The 14,633-nt window shown below is 38.3% G+C and overlaps 1 protein-coding gene across 1 annotated transcript in view; it reads left to right on the forward strand.

Annotated features, from left to right (window-relative positions):
• Positions 1-14,633, forward strand: part of LKRSDH (lysine ketoglutarate reductase/saccharopine dehydrogenase) — a 232,130-nt gene that overhangs the window by 33,886 nt on the left and 183,611 nt on the right. Inside the window, exons 3-5 of the mRNA XM_067140684.2 lie at positions 538-693; positions 12,853-13,029; positions 13,785-13,937. Of these exons, the coding sequence (XP_066996785.2) occupies positions 538-693; positions 12,853-13,029; positions 13,785-13,937 (486 nt within the window). The remainder of the gene's footprint in view (positions 1-537; positions 694-12,852; positions 13,030-13,784; positions 13,938-14,633) is intronic.

Raw genomic sequence — 14,633 nt, forward strand, 5'->3', positions numbered from 1 at the left:
ATGTGCACTTCCAGAAGTGGATATCTCGTTTCTTAAATTTTTCGGATCCTTGAAGGAGAACCGAGCCCGTATCCTTCCGGGTGAACCGAGCACGCTTTTACCGCCTCAGCCAGGCAGCTCCTCTCCTTTCTGTTAATTTAAATATTTGTTGGCCTTAACTCTACATATAGACATGTGGGAGTATTAATATTTTGTTCGTCATGCACTTTTTGTGAACTTATGTTGTAAACCTCTTTCTTTTAGTAAGTTTTGTCTTTGGTAGCCCGCCTCTCACTCTCTAAGCGAGATTTCTTCACCATGCTAATAGCTATTTATAATTCATTTAGCTGATAAATGTCTTTATCTGAAAACTTTCCTCCATACAAAATCAGTCTACTTTATTTACCTCAGTGCTTTGTTTATTCCACAAATGTTCCTTTCGCTGTAATTACTACATGAACTGTTTCGAATAAATGCTTAGAGTTATGGAGTGATGTTTTCAGTCTCATGTATTCATTGATATATTCAATTCTATGTGGTTGTTCAATATTTCTCCAGAATTCTGTACGCGGCAAAGTGATCGGCATTCGCCGAGAGGATCAGTCAGTATGGGAAAGACGAGCTCCCCTGGCACCGACCAACGTACGACGGCTTACCCGCGCGGGGGTGAAAGTGCTCGTGCAGCCGTCCAACCGCAGAGCGTATCCAATGCAGGTAAAGTATTAGACAAAAAATGAAAAGTTAGGTAAGTAGAGTATAAATGTGAAGACTGTTAGTGATAATTGCCCACTGTTGGTGGCCCTGAAGATGGTTTTCCGTGGTTTCCCATTTTCACACCAGGCAAATGCTGGGGCTGTACGTTAATTGAGGCCAAGGCCTCTTCCTCCCCACTCCTAGCCCTTTCCTCTCCCGTCGTCGCCATAAGACCTATCTGTGTCGGTGCGACGTAAAGCAACTTGCAAAAAAGTGATAATTGCAAAACTTTGTATGTGGAAAACAAATGAACTCAGAGAAAGGGCCGATGACCTACATGGTGGGCCCCTTTAAATAACGATTATCATCGAAGCCAGAGAAACTCAAAAGAGGTTGCTGGTCAGTTTTATCACATTTTTGGACTAAAATTGTTCCCATTTGTGATTTAAACATGGAAACAAATGGTTTTAGAACTGTAGTACATGGAATGTCTTTGAATTATGGCACCTCATGTACTGAAGTATGCTCCCTTTGTGGCCTTTTACTTCTTTGAAAGTGGTTTTACGTTGCATTATCCGAGACAGTTTTTCTTTTATATAGGACGGGGCTAAGGCTTTGAAGGAAGTGACTGTGATCTTATTTAAGGTACCGCTACTCGGCAGTCAACTCACTCAGTGCTGGTGGTAGGAGTAGTAATGGAAGAAATATATGCATATCTATGTATATAAAATAACATGTCCTGACTGACTGACTGACTGACTGACTGACTGACTGACTGACTGACTGACTGACTGACTGACTGACTGACTGACTGACTGACTGACTGACTGATTTTCATCATCGCCGAGCGAAGGCTACTGAACAGAAGAATTGAAATTTTGGGGATACACTTATATTACAGTGTAGGTGCTCACTAAGATAGGAATTTTTTATATACTGTTGCTAAAGGGGTGAAAAGGTGGGTGAGTTGTTTAAATGAGTATGTCTACATCTCAAAAAGTGGACAGTTTAGATACATACAAATTGGTATTTGGAATCTCCCTTAAAAATAAAGGAACGTGTATTTTTTTCTGAGAATCCTCTTAAGGGGGTTTAAAAGAGGTGAAAAACGGGTTCAATTATTTTTATGAGGATACTTATACATCAAAAACTGAAGATATTACAGACATGAATATTGGTATATTTAATCTGCTTTAAAAATAAAGAAACAAGTATCCTTTTGTTTTCGGAAAATCCACTCAAGGGAAGTAAAAGGATTGAAAAAGGAGGTGAATTTTTAAAATGAGTAAATATACAGTATATCTAAAAACGCCTGAAGATGTTACTGACGTGAAAGTTGGTATTTAGAATCTCCTTCAAAAATAAAAAAGTAAACTCGTGTCCTCATCCCGAGGTGGTGCAGCTCTTATCTGGCACACCCCTATGGACGTGAGCTGCATGTACCATTTTAACCACATACCAGCCCTCCTGCCAATCTTAAATTTCTGGCAGTACCTGGAATCGAACCCGGGCCCCCGAGAACGGCAGCTAATAACATTAACCGTTACGCTACGGAGGTGGACTCCTTCACAAATAAAGAAACATGTGTGTTTTTGTTTTCGGGAAAACCCCTTAAGGGGCTTAAGGAGGGGAGGTGTGAAATAGATTAAATTATGTTTAATGAGGATACTTACATCTCAAAAACTGAAGACGTTACATACATAAAAATTGGTATTCGCAATCTCCCTTAAAAGTAAAGAAACATATTATTTTGTTCTCTGAAAATCCACTCTGGGGGAAGGGAGGGTTTGAGAGAAGTGAAGAGGGAATTGAATTCATTATATGAGGATACTTATATCTCTAAAACTGAAGACGTTACAGACATGAAAATTGGTATATATCTATACTAGCAAGATACCCGTGCTTCGCTTCGGTTTGAAATTGAAGATTTTTACTTTTTCATTTTGGAGAATCTACTGTCGACTGAGCCCGTAAAATACAGCCTCAGTTTCGTACGTCAAATTGTTTTGGGGGGAATGATTTTTAATTTTCTTATCTAATACGCATTTGAACCCTGTACAGAAGAATTGTAATGTTTTAAACCCTATCTTATTTAACATCTAGGATGCAAAAGCGATCAGCCTGTGAAATTTGGATGTACGTCGCACAGTAACGGAGGAATGAATGTTTTTTTAGGTGTTGAATGTTTTAAAAATATTTCTTAACATATAGGTCGTAGAATACCACTCTTCATGTAAGATTTTAGGATCGTGCCCGAAACGGTTTCGGAAGAAAGGATATAGTGTTTTCTGAGAGTCAACCACCATCTAAATAGTGAGAGATATTTTGAAGTATTTGATATCTTACATCTAGGACATAAACGAATAACCTTCTCGTCAAATTGCAAATTTGTACGTCTGACGGTTTTGGGGGAATGAATCATTTTGTTTGCAGAGATAACCCCATTTAACACATTAGGGGTGGGATGTTTAAAAATATTTCATAATACATACTGAACCTTCTACCCTTCAAGCCTTTGAAATGTGGCACCGGCATAAGACTATCACAGGGTCGCTGACTGGGTACTACCCACAGAGACATCTTCAAATGATACAAACTAACCTTAAATTACTAAGCAAGAAGGATAAGACAGAAGAAACATTTTAAATAAGAAGATCTGAATGAGAACCTTTTTGTAAACACAGATTTATTATACGAAATGCTAACCTTTGGCAAAGTAACGCTCCTATACAAATTAACAACAACAACAAAATTCGGACCATGTATTGATACATCACTCACTATATCATTTGGTTCATTTGAATTCTGTTCAATTTACATAATTTTTTTTATGAGGCACTCCTCACGCCATCATCTGTTAGGAATTCACCAACCTAAATTACCAAATTAATATTTCTAATTTGTCAACTCTGACTCTGAGATATCAACAACCTGATTCATGAATTCAAAATCTCCTCCAAACACATCACTTAATTTTATTCCTATTACATCTCATTTTCATTTTGCCAACATTACTTTACTCCACTACTTCCATTTTTATAAATCAATTCGGTTTCCATCATATCTAGTTAACACCACATTTCAAAAATAATAATAATAAAATATTAATGGAATTGACCATCATTACATCCATTAGTTCGTCAGAGTGACCTACGAAATCCAAAATATAAGACCAAAAAAACTACATCCATTTACTCCTGAATCAATTAATCTGTATTCACTTTCCATACTTCCAAATTATTCAGATATTAAGTTATGAACCTTGTAATTATAATTCTTAAATCATTTACTTTATTACAATATTCCATCATGAAATTATGAAGCTGTATGGAATCATTAAATCCAACATTCGTTGTATAATTCGTCAACTCCTCGTTTTATTAAATTAAATTTATTAAATTAATATTATTCATTAAATTTGAGGTTATCACATCATTAAAGTCGTTACCTCTGAAATCGTTAAAAATTATTCAATTATATTTGTAAAATCCAATAATTACTAAATCCACAGATTTGTTAAAATCATATAATTATTTGTTTTCAATAAATTATGAAATCATTCCTAATATTATTTAAGTCCGAAATCTATCTAACTCATTCTTTCCTATAACATCCTCCACTCCTATATATGCAAATAATACGGAACGTGACCGAATCGATAGTAACCCCTGACACGAATAAATTAACTTACTACTCTGATTCATTATTAAACAAAAATATCTCGCACATACATAATCAGCTGTTTCCGTAGTACGTAAAATATACTCTAACTCTGTAACAAAGAGCCTATACTAATATTATAAACCACAAACTTATTCTACACGGACTCTATGACAATAGGACAGAACCACATTGTCGCAATAGATCAACCATAAGTGAATTGAATTCACACATCGACAAGAAATTATGCAACTGCAAACCAGAATTTGCCTTGCCCAACACATGGTAAAACATATAATACAATGAAGCAAATACAACATCAGTCAAATAAATAATCACAGGGAAAAATCATGATAATTGACCTGGCCGGGCATCAAACTCCGACCCTCAGCTCCTCATCATTACAGTGACCTATCATTCTCTACATCACAATGAACTGTCTCGAAGTACATTTATCATTTTAATCTCAATGTGCTGTCCTAAATTCCTCAAGCCGAACTATATTATGAATGACATTAATTCTTTTATTTTAAGACCCTAACAACGCTGTCTGGACTCCTCTAATACACATATCCAGCCGGCACGGGCGACTGTCTTATCTCGTGAGCCTCTCATATGTTTATTTTACCAACACGGCCATCTACTTCTCAACACCAAGTTAATATCTCTCTCACTCTCCACTTTAATGAACTCATATGTTTTCTCAAATCATCTTTCGTATTACTGCTTCTCTGAGCGAACAATAACCACCATTTATAAGCATTCAACACTTTCAATACACATCATTTGCTCCATTTATCACGTGTTTAATTCCACATTCCTCGCAACTTCCAACATATTAAGAAACACGTATATCGCTTGGCCGGTACTGATTCCCATATTACTGCACCTCATTGGTTCGTTCCCTGCTACTGGCATTTGTGTCTTAAAGGTTCTACTTCGAAACTAGACTCACTAAATCTCGGATAAACTCTATATGAAGACTATCTATTCCCTACAGCACATTCCGTCTACTAGTTAAAACACATGTTACTTACTGATGAAATAAGCTCTAAAATTTCACTGTAATGTGCATGGATAGCCAAGGTTCGTATCTTCTCGGTCAATGAAATTTCTCTCGATGATCTTGATATCATGCAACATGCTATACTGATCTATTTAATTCCCATGACTACAAAATTATACTGATTGCCTCCTATATCACTTCAAATATTCACACACACGCTGATATCTTTATCAGAGGATCGCGCACTAAAGAAAAACCATATTTCACACACGTATTTTATCACCATAGAAGATCATATTTATACACCTATTATCTTATTATTTAAGATCATATTCAACACACGCCTATTATTTTATTATTTAAGAAGATCATATTCAACACACGCCTATTATTTACATATTCACTCCCCAGGCATCAGTATGAAAATTACGCCCTATAACTCTAACTATCCTGGCTACAGTGAAAATAAAAAAATAAAATGAACATCATGCATGAAATTATTTATAGGCATAAGCCAGTTATAGTGAATCAGGGGTACTTATCGAATTCGGCGATGTCCCATACTCAGCTCCACGGCCTCATGGTTTCAGGTCGGCCCTATGATGAGAATTAGACCATCATGTTGGCGGCCTTAGCATGCGAACCAATGCCTTTCTCGATACCTACGTTCTTCATTCTTGCAGGTTTTAATGTTTCACACGGCTTCACATATTATCACACTAAAATGCACAAACACATGTATAAATAACTTATAATAACACATTAAACACTTGTTTACACCAATATTATATACTTTGTCTCTGCTATTTTTGCGATTTTCACCACGCGGTACTGCGAAGCGTCTGTATATCAATATCGTTCCGGTCTTTCCTGCTTTATCAAAGTTAATATCATAACATTGTCTTCCCAAATTCTACAAGATTTCTCACCATTATCTAGTAAAAATGAAATCTATCGGATCCCGTTATATCCTATCGACAGATATAGTTATCAGACTGAGAAATGCTCAAGATCGTTAGTCTGCATCGGACACCATGCGCCTTTCGTCCGGTCCATTCAAAATCACGCAGCAGAGTGAGTTCTTCTAAGCTAGAGATGGGCGGTATTTAACATAACAGTTAAGATAACAGTGTTCCAGGCTGGTAACATGTTACCAGAATAACATGTTACTCAGTTAACCCTGTTATATTTGTAACAGGTAGCTGTTCTTCCTCAACCCTTCATTATTTCATTAGTCATTCCGTCATTCTACATTACTTGATAATTACTGAAGTTATTTTAGTTCATTACAACTTAGCATGGTTCTTGATTGAATCCCGTGAACTTGGAACACTGTTCCACCGTAACAAGTTTTCTGCTGAGGTAAAAACCGAAGCGCGCGTCCTAATACGTTTCGTTGTTATTCTATGGAACATTGTTCCATTGCAATGAGAGTTCTGTTCAGGTAACAGTCTGAGCTCTGTGGAACACTGTTCCATTGCAATGAATGTTCTCTCGAGGTAACAGCCTAAGCTCTATGGAACACTGTTCCATCGCAATGAATGTTCTGTCAAGGCAACAGCCTAAGCTCTGTGCAACACTGTTCCACCACAACCGAGTATTACGTCCAGGTAACAGCCACAGTATTATAATTTCTGAAGCGTATCATTATTCTGTAAAGTCGTAACGTTTAAAAAGAACTCGGCTGAGGTTTATTATGAATAAAAGGTCGAACACTGGTTAGCGTACATAAAGGCATATTTCTCAGTGAGTGGCAATGTCAATATGATATACGTGATCAAGGCTGTTTTAAGTCTGCCGGGCTGAGTGGCTCAGACAATTGAGGTGCTAACTTGGCAGGTTCGATCCTGGCAGTCCGGTGGTATTTGAAGGTGCTCAAATACGTCAGCCTTGTGTCGACAGATTTACTGGCAGGTAACAGAACTCCTGCGGGACTAAATTCCGGCACCATGGCGTCTCCAAAAACCGTGAAATTAGTTAGTGGGGCATAAAGCTAATAACATTATTGTATTTAAGTCTACAGTCACTTGTTTCAAAATTCCCAATCTAAATCTGGGAGCCCATTCAAACTCAGCCTCTTCAATTTCTACTGGTACTCACAATGTAACGATGACTCTGCATCAGTTAGGGCCTGCTATTCCGTCAGTTTTTAATGGAAATGTTGGAACAGTCATTGGCATTATACCCACCGCATTCACAGGCGAAACCCCCAGTCATCTCAATCACCACCAAAACCTGTCACAGGGAAACAGACATCCGTTATTTTTAAAACATTCATCCTAATAAATTTGTTCCTAAAATGGGTGGTCTTGTTCCAGTGTGTGATATTTTGTATTGCATTCTTCTTGATTTACTGATCGCCAAATGTGATCTTAAAGTATGATTGTCAATTGAAGAATTTGATTACGCATATTGTGCGGTTTGTTAATTGTTTCAACTTATTTTTGTGTGCTATTTCGAGACCTGATTTTCACAATAAAAGGCATTTATAACCATTTCTAATCTATGCCATATTCACTTTATGTTCACTGATTTTACGTGTGATTATTGCTTTTTTAAACAGGCTTTATGTTGCACCGACGCAGATAAGTATTTTGGCGAAGATCAGAGAGGAAAGGGCTAGGAGTGGGAAGGAATTGGCCATGGCCTTAAATAAGGTACAGGCCAAGCATTTGCCTGGCGTGAAAATGGGAAACCACGGAAAGCCATATTCAGGGCTGCTGATCGACTATCCAGTATCCACTACCCACTATCTCCCGGATGCAAGCTCAAAGCCACGCGCACGCCTAACCGCACGGCCAACTCTCCCGGTGGTCTAGTGAAAAGGGCGAGCCCAGTGTACAAATAAAATGCTTCCTAGATTCAGTTTTGTCCTATTTCTGTATCATATATTTTTATCGGCAGCAATCAATCGAAACCGTCATGTCGCGGCTATCAGTGGAGGCGTTTCCAGGCATTTTAACACCCAATTCATACAGCTGTTGGTTTAGTATACTATGCTACACGTGGCTGTGTGGTCAGAGACTGCCCCTTCCACTGACAGCGCTGTATCACTCACCCATCAAGATATCTGGCGCCTACTAATAACAACTTCGTTAAGTAACATTATGCTTTGCTAGTTTTGGAACATGTTATTTCTATAACTTGTTTCTGGAACATGTTATCTCAGTGAAACTGGAATGTTGGAACATGTTATTGGAAAATAACAGTTTAGCCCACCTCTATTCTAAGCGGCACGCGGCTTCTCCCTGCACAGTAGCTTCCGGGTACGGAGTTCGGGGAACCCCATCATTAGTGGTGCAATATCCTGTCATGTATGACTGCATTTATTGGTTACGATAGATCATTAGGAATATGTCGCCTTTAATTCTCGTCCACGGGAGAGCTTAAATTTGATTCCACACTGTCCCTCGGTAGATTTAGTTAATTTTGGAGGGCATTCAGACGGGCGTCCATATTTAATTTTCCCCCATCACTTCGAACTTGCTGTGCTCCTATTCGCTACTCAGAAATGCTGCCAACTTATAATCTGAGTACCTCGATCACACACCTCTCTCACGATAGCGTGGAATATTCCATTACTTCCATATTACGTCATCAAATGACCCTGACACGTGGATCTTAGCTCCAAGCTTGGGCAAGCGAAATTGCACCATATATCCGGCCTCTAATGTAACTGTAATCCATTTCCCTGTACCTTTCTATAATTAACAATATTCTAAGACAATGATATGGACCATTTGGGTTCAATACCTACGATTTAAAATGTATACCACTATTTGGAATCTTGTCTTCTTACGTTAAGTGGTTTCCGAGGAAGGAATGAATATATCTGGTTTCGGATCTTAACCCACATTTAACTCTCTGAGGGGTTAAATTTGTTTTAAGCTTTCTGTTATTTAACGCCTAGGATACGGTTTGAAATTTTAACTTCGTAATTCAAACGGTTTCATAGAAGTAAATATTTTTGTCACCATTCCTCATTCCCCGGTCAAAACTCCTTAGGGGAGTATTGTTTGAAGACCACTTCTTATTTAAAATCTGAGACATAGAATTTAGTGTTATAGAGCGTAGCACCGATCTCTGATAAAAATCGACATGAACCTGTCTTTACTATTTAGGCGTATTATATGTATTATGCTTGTGGAAAGTGATCAGTAATTTGAGAGGTTTAAATCTTCAAATATGAGATAATCAACGTCCGCAAGTATTCGTAGGTACCACTAATGGTATACAGTCTCAAAACTGTGTTACTTCAGTAGTGTATCAAGTTCAAGATTAATTCAGTTAAACCCCTGAGTTTTACAAATCATATTTTCTGTAAATAAAGAAAAGGATTCGGAAATTCGGTTGAGTACCTTGGCTATTGTGGAGTCTTAGTTCTACAACTCCAACAACTTATACATAATTGCAATCCTTATACGTGAACTATTTTGAATTATATGATATTTGACAGCTACAACATCCAAAGTTATTGTAAAATTTCAAATTCATACGTCAAACGGTTTGGAGAGTGAATAATTTTGTCATAAGTCGTCACTATCCAGCCGAAACGACTTAGAGGTGGATTGTTTTAAGACCTCTCCTTTTTTAAAATCTAAAATATATAGGAGCGAGAAACATGTGAAATTTTAACCTCGTATGAGAGACGGTCTATGCGAAATGAATATCATGTCACCAGATATCCCCCCAGTCAAAACCCCTTAAGGGTGTGTTGGTTTAAGACCACTTCTTAGTTAAAATGTACTGCACATAGGAGCAATCATCTTGTGAAGTTTCAACCTCGTATGTCAAACAGTTTCAGAGAAATAAATATGTCCATTTTCATAGCGGGCAAATGCTGAGGATGTACATTAATTAAGGCCATCCTGTACCATCGTCCCTGTGTTGGTGCCATGTAAAGCCAATTGCAAAAAAAAAAGGAAATGTATTGTTACACTCTGCATATCATACATTTTTACCTTGCGATGAATAATAACGGAGATATACTTGATTATTCAATTTTTCACAAACATCCAAGTAAATTCGCAAATAATAGTTCTATCAAATAACAGAAGTTGTGGAAAATGTAATTTCCTACCTTTGAAATCTCATCAATTTTTACCATTAGAGCTATGTTAACAAATTTAGATTTGTATTGCGAAGTCCAGGAACGGCGAGTATCGCTGACCTCGAAATATTGTCCAGTAGTCCTCACGGTAGCGACTTATGAGGCGATGATTGTGGTTACTGCTAAGGTCTCATAAGCACTAATAATACGGAAGAAAGCAAAACTTCACCAAGGAAGGTCGATAGGAAAGATGACAGGCGAAAGCAGAAGCCGAGGCAAGCCTTTCTGCGTCCTACACTACACTGACTGAATCCTGTTAAATCAGGTGTACTTCATCCCTCCTGCTGCCTCTCGTCACTGCTGTAATTGTACAGAAACTAATCCGCCAACAATGGGTACTACAGCCAGTAAGGCTTGTAATGAAGGGAATTTTACTCGCCTAATCATGTGGAGCTTTGAAGTTGCGTGAATTGACTGGCAGCAACTTCACATACAAACTTCAAAAAAAAAAAAAAAAAAAATGTGCATTGAAGAACACTTGGAGATATGCAGTAATTCAATATCTACATTTAGAACTCAGGAAATGTGTGTTTTATTCTGAATCAAAAACCGTCAGATATTTCTTCCCGACGCTAGAGAGCGTGTATCAAAACTCAACGGCAAAATTTCATGAACAGATTCCTCATATACAGAGCAGAAAGATGTATGTGACAACTTGGGTAGGAAGTGCATAATTGCAGAGTTATCTAACCATCGCTTGGCCACTACGCTCTCCTGGACTTGTACCTTTAGTGACACGTTACTGTAAGTCTGTCATGTATTCGTGCTCTTGATGATTAACCAATTCAGTCAATCAATCAATACTGATCTGCATTTAGGGCAGTCGCCCAGGTGGCAGATTCCCTATCTGTTGCTTTCCTAGCCTTTTCCTAAATGATTTCAAAGAAATTGGAAATTTATTGAACATCTCCCTTGGTAAGTTATTCCAATCCCTAACTCCCCTTCCTATAAATGAATATTTGCCCCAGTTTGTCCTCTTGAATTCCAACTTTATCTTCGTGCATCATGGCAGCCTGTCAGACAGTACGCATTAAATCAGACATTTTTAATCGTATTCGGCACTCAGTGCAAAGACGTCCCGAGGCCTGTGTTCAAGCAGGAAGAGGTCACTTTGAAAATTTCATCAGATACGTGAATACAGTGTTCCAGCTGTGTTACAGACGTATTCAGCATAACAGTGCAACAATGTTGAAAGTATCGGATTGCATTAACGTCACGAAAGTTTGGATAATTCTGTAATTATGCATTTCCGGATCCGTGATATCATGCCCCACCTCCCCCTACCCTATATGAGGAATCCATTCCTGGAGTTTTTCCGTTCAGTTCTGATGCAACCTATATATCAGAGTCAAAATGTATTTAATTTTCATCTTCTCCATGGCGGGTGTTCGAAACACATAATACCTAGTAGAATAATAGTACCTCACACTACCCAGTACGGGACCACTACCTCAGTCTTCCATGTAGAGTGCTAGTGCCACATACTATCTAGTAGAATACCGCTACTACACGCTACCACGTCGAATATCAAACAAATACGCTCCTATGAACCATCGTTTAATGGATCAGGTAACTTACGAATTAATGACCATCAAAGTAGCCTAGTACTGAAGCAGGGCGGAAAGGACATACAGGATGCTGAACAATCTCCAGAGACGATACATCGCAGGGCAAGAGAAACAAAAAGTATTCTGACGAAAGTCGTGATCTTATTGAGTCAAGGGCCCGCAGTAGCTGTTCTTGTATCCACGTTCTAGATTTGAGTAGTGATGATTTTACCACAGCTAGTGGTTTAACGTCGCACTAACACATTTAACGTTCTCGGCGACGCAAGGATGGGAAAGGGCTACGAATGGGAAGGAAGCGACTGTGGCCTAGCTCCAGCATTTCCCTGGTGTGAAAACGGGAAACCACGGAAAACCATCTTCAGGGCTGCCGATAGTGGGGTTCGAACCCACTCTCTCCCGAATCAGCTGAATGAATAACAGATATGAATGAATACTGATTTCAATTACCTCCAAGAAAGTAATGTTTTGATCCCATGGGTAAGATATAGGACTCCTTTGTTTCATGTCATATCTTAAATTACTTAGTTCGGCTCCATGGGTAAATGGCCAGCGTGCTGGGCTTTGGTCATAGGGGTCCCGGGTTCGATTCTCGGCACGGTCGGGAATTATAACCATCATTGGTTAATTTCCCTGGCACGGAGGCTATATGTATGTGTTGTCTTCATCATCATTTCATCCTCATCACGACGCGCAGGTCGCCTACGGGTGCCAAATCAAAAGATCTGCACCTGGTGAGTCGAACCCATCCTGGGATCTCTCGGCACTAAAAGCCATACGCCATTTCATTTCATTTTAATTACTGAGAAGAAAATTAACTTCATCTATTTCATTTATAGGCATATTTGTCTGCTGGAGCAGTTGTCCAAGAAGACTTGTCGGAAGCGTCTGTGATATTTGGAGTAAAGCAGGTTCCGGTCGATCAGCTTCTACCAAACAAAACTTACTGTTTATTTTCTCACACCATAAAGGCTCAAGAAGCAAACATGCCACTCTTAGATGCTATTCTAGAAAAGGTGAGTACAATTAATCTCCTAAATAGAATTGAGCCGAAAATGATGGACAAGAAAAAATTGTTAGCGTAAATTGCATAATATTGTATTTTGGTAAAATTTTCTTCTCCTGTTAATTTAATATTTAGTGCTTGACAATAATGTATTTTAGTGTACCATTTGCCACCGAGGTAGACACCTCATTTGCAAATAAAGAGATTTTGATTTGATTTGATTTGATTTGATTTGATTTGATTTGATTTGATTTGATTTGATTTGATTTGATTTGATTTGATTTTTATTTGATTTTTATTTGATTTGATTTGATTTGATTTGATTTGATTTGATTTGATTTGATTTGATTTGATTTGATTTGATTTGATTTGATTTGATTTGATTTGATTTGATTTGATTTGATTTGATTTGATTTGATTTGATTTGATTTGATTTGATTTGAAGAGCTCAACTGTGTTCGCAGAAATGATCCTACAGATTTAGTAAGTACGTAGTCAAAGAGTGCTAGTGAAATCCAAACAACTCGTGATAGCTTGTACTGCTTCCAGGTAGTGGCTTTTTCTTAGCTTGACATAAATCATGTGTTAGTCGTTTAAGTGAACTGGCCATCACTTCCGTTTAGAAAGAAGTCCCGAGTGTTTTCACCATTTTCGGCTCTTCTCCCCAATATTACCTATAATTTCTAATACATTTCAGTAGACAATTATTCTAAACATTTTCTAGGTCACAAGACATACTATTGTTATTATTCACGTATGTTGTAGAACATCCGTCTGATCGATTACGAGAAACTGATGGACGAATCTGGACAACGGGTGGTGGCATTTGGGAAGTACGCTGGAGTTGCAGGAATGGTCAACATTCTTCATGGCCTTGGACTGAGACTGTTGGCACTTGGGCATCATACACCCTTCATGGTAACTTTTATGTAATATCTTGATCGTCACATAACACAGCATTACTGGCAGCTCTTGGAGGCGCCCAACTCTAGTCAGTGTGAAATGTATAGCACATGTAGATTTAGCCCATTTTTAAGGCAAGGTGCCCTTCTTCCCTTTTTCTTTTTTTAAAATTTGCTTTACGTCACGCCGACACAGATAGGTCTTACGGCGACGAGGGATAGGAAAGGGCTCGTAATGGCAGGGAAGCGACCGTAGCCTTAATTAAGGCACAGCCCCGCATTTGCCTGGTGTGAAAATGGAAAACCACGGAAAACTATCTACAGAGCTGCCGACAGTGGGGTTCGAATGCAAGCTGATAGATGTCCTTCCTGACGCCAACCCTAGTGAAGGGATGAGTATGTTTGATGCATTCTTTTAGCTAATGTTTACTAACGTATACAAAAGAAAGGCATGAAAGTAGATCTACGGCTTTGAGGGAGAATCGCACTTGTAAACAATATCCTCCAATATTAATCGTAGAATACCCTGTTTTAAAGACTACTTTTGACGTCGTGTTCAAAAGTACAAGAACATAATATCTCAGGAATAATCAAAATTAAACAGAATTATTCTGAATATATTCTAGGTCACATCATTATTTATGTCCGACTTGTTGACTGAATGGTCAGCGTACTGGCCTTCGGTTCAGAGGGTCCCGCGTTCGAATCCCGC

This window comes from Anabrus simplex, chromosome 2, assembly GCF_040414725.1.
Source record: "Anabrus simplex isolate iqAnaSimp1 chromosome 2, ASM4041472v1, whole genome shotgun sequence".
NCBI classification, from domain to species: domain Eukaryota; kingdom Metazoa; phylum Arthropoda; class Insecta; order Orthoptera; family Tettigoniidae; genus Anabrus; species Anabrus simplex.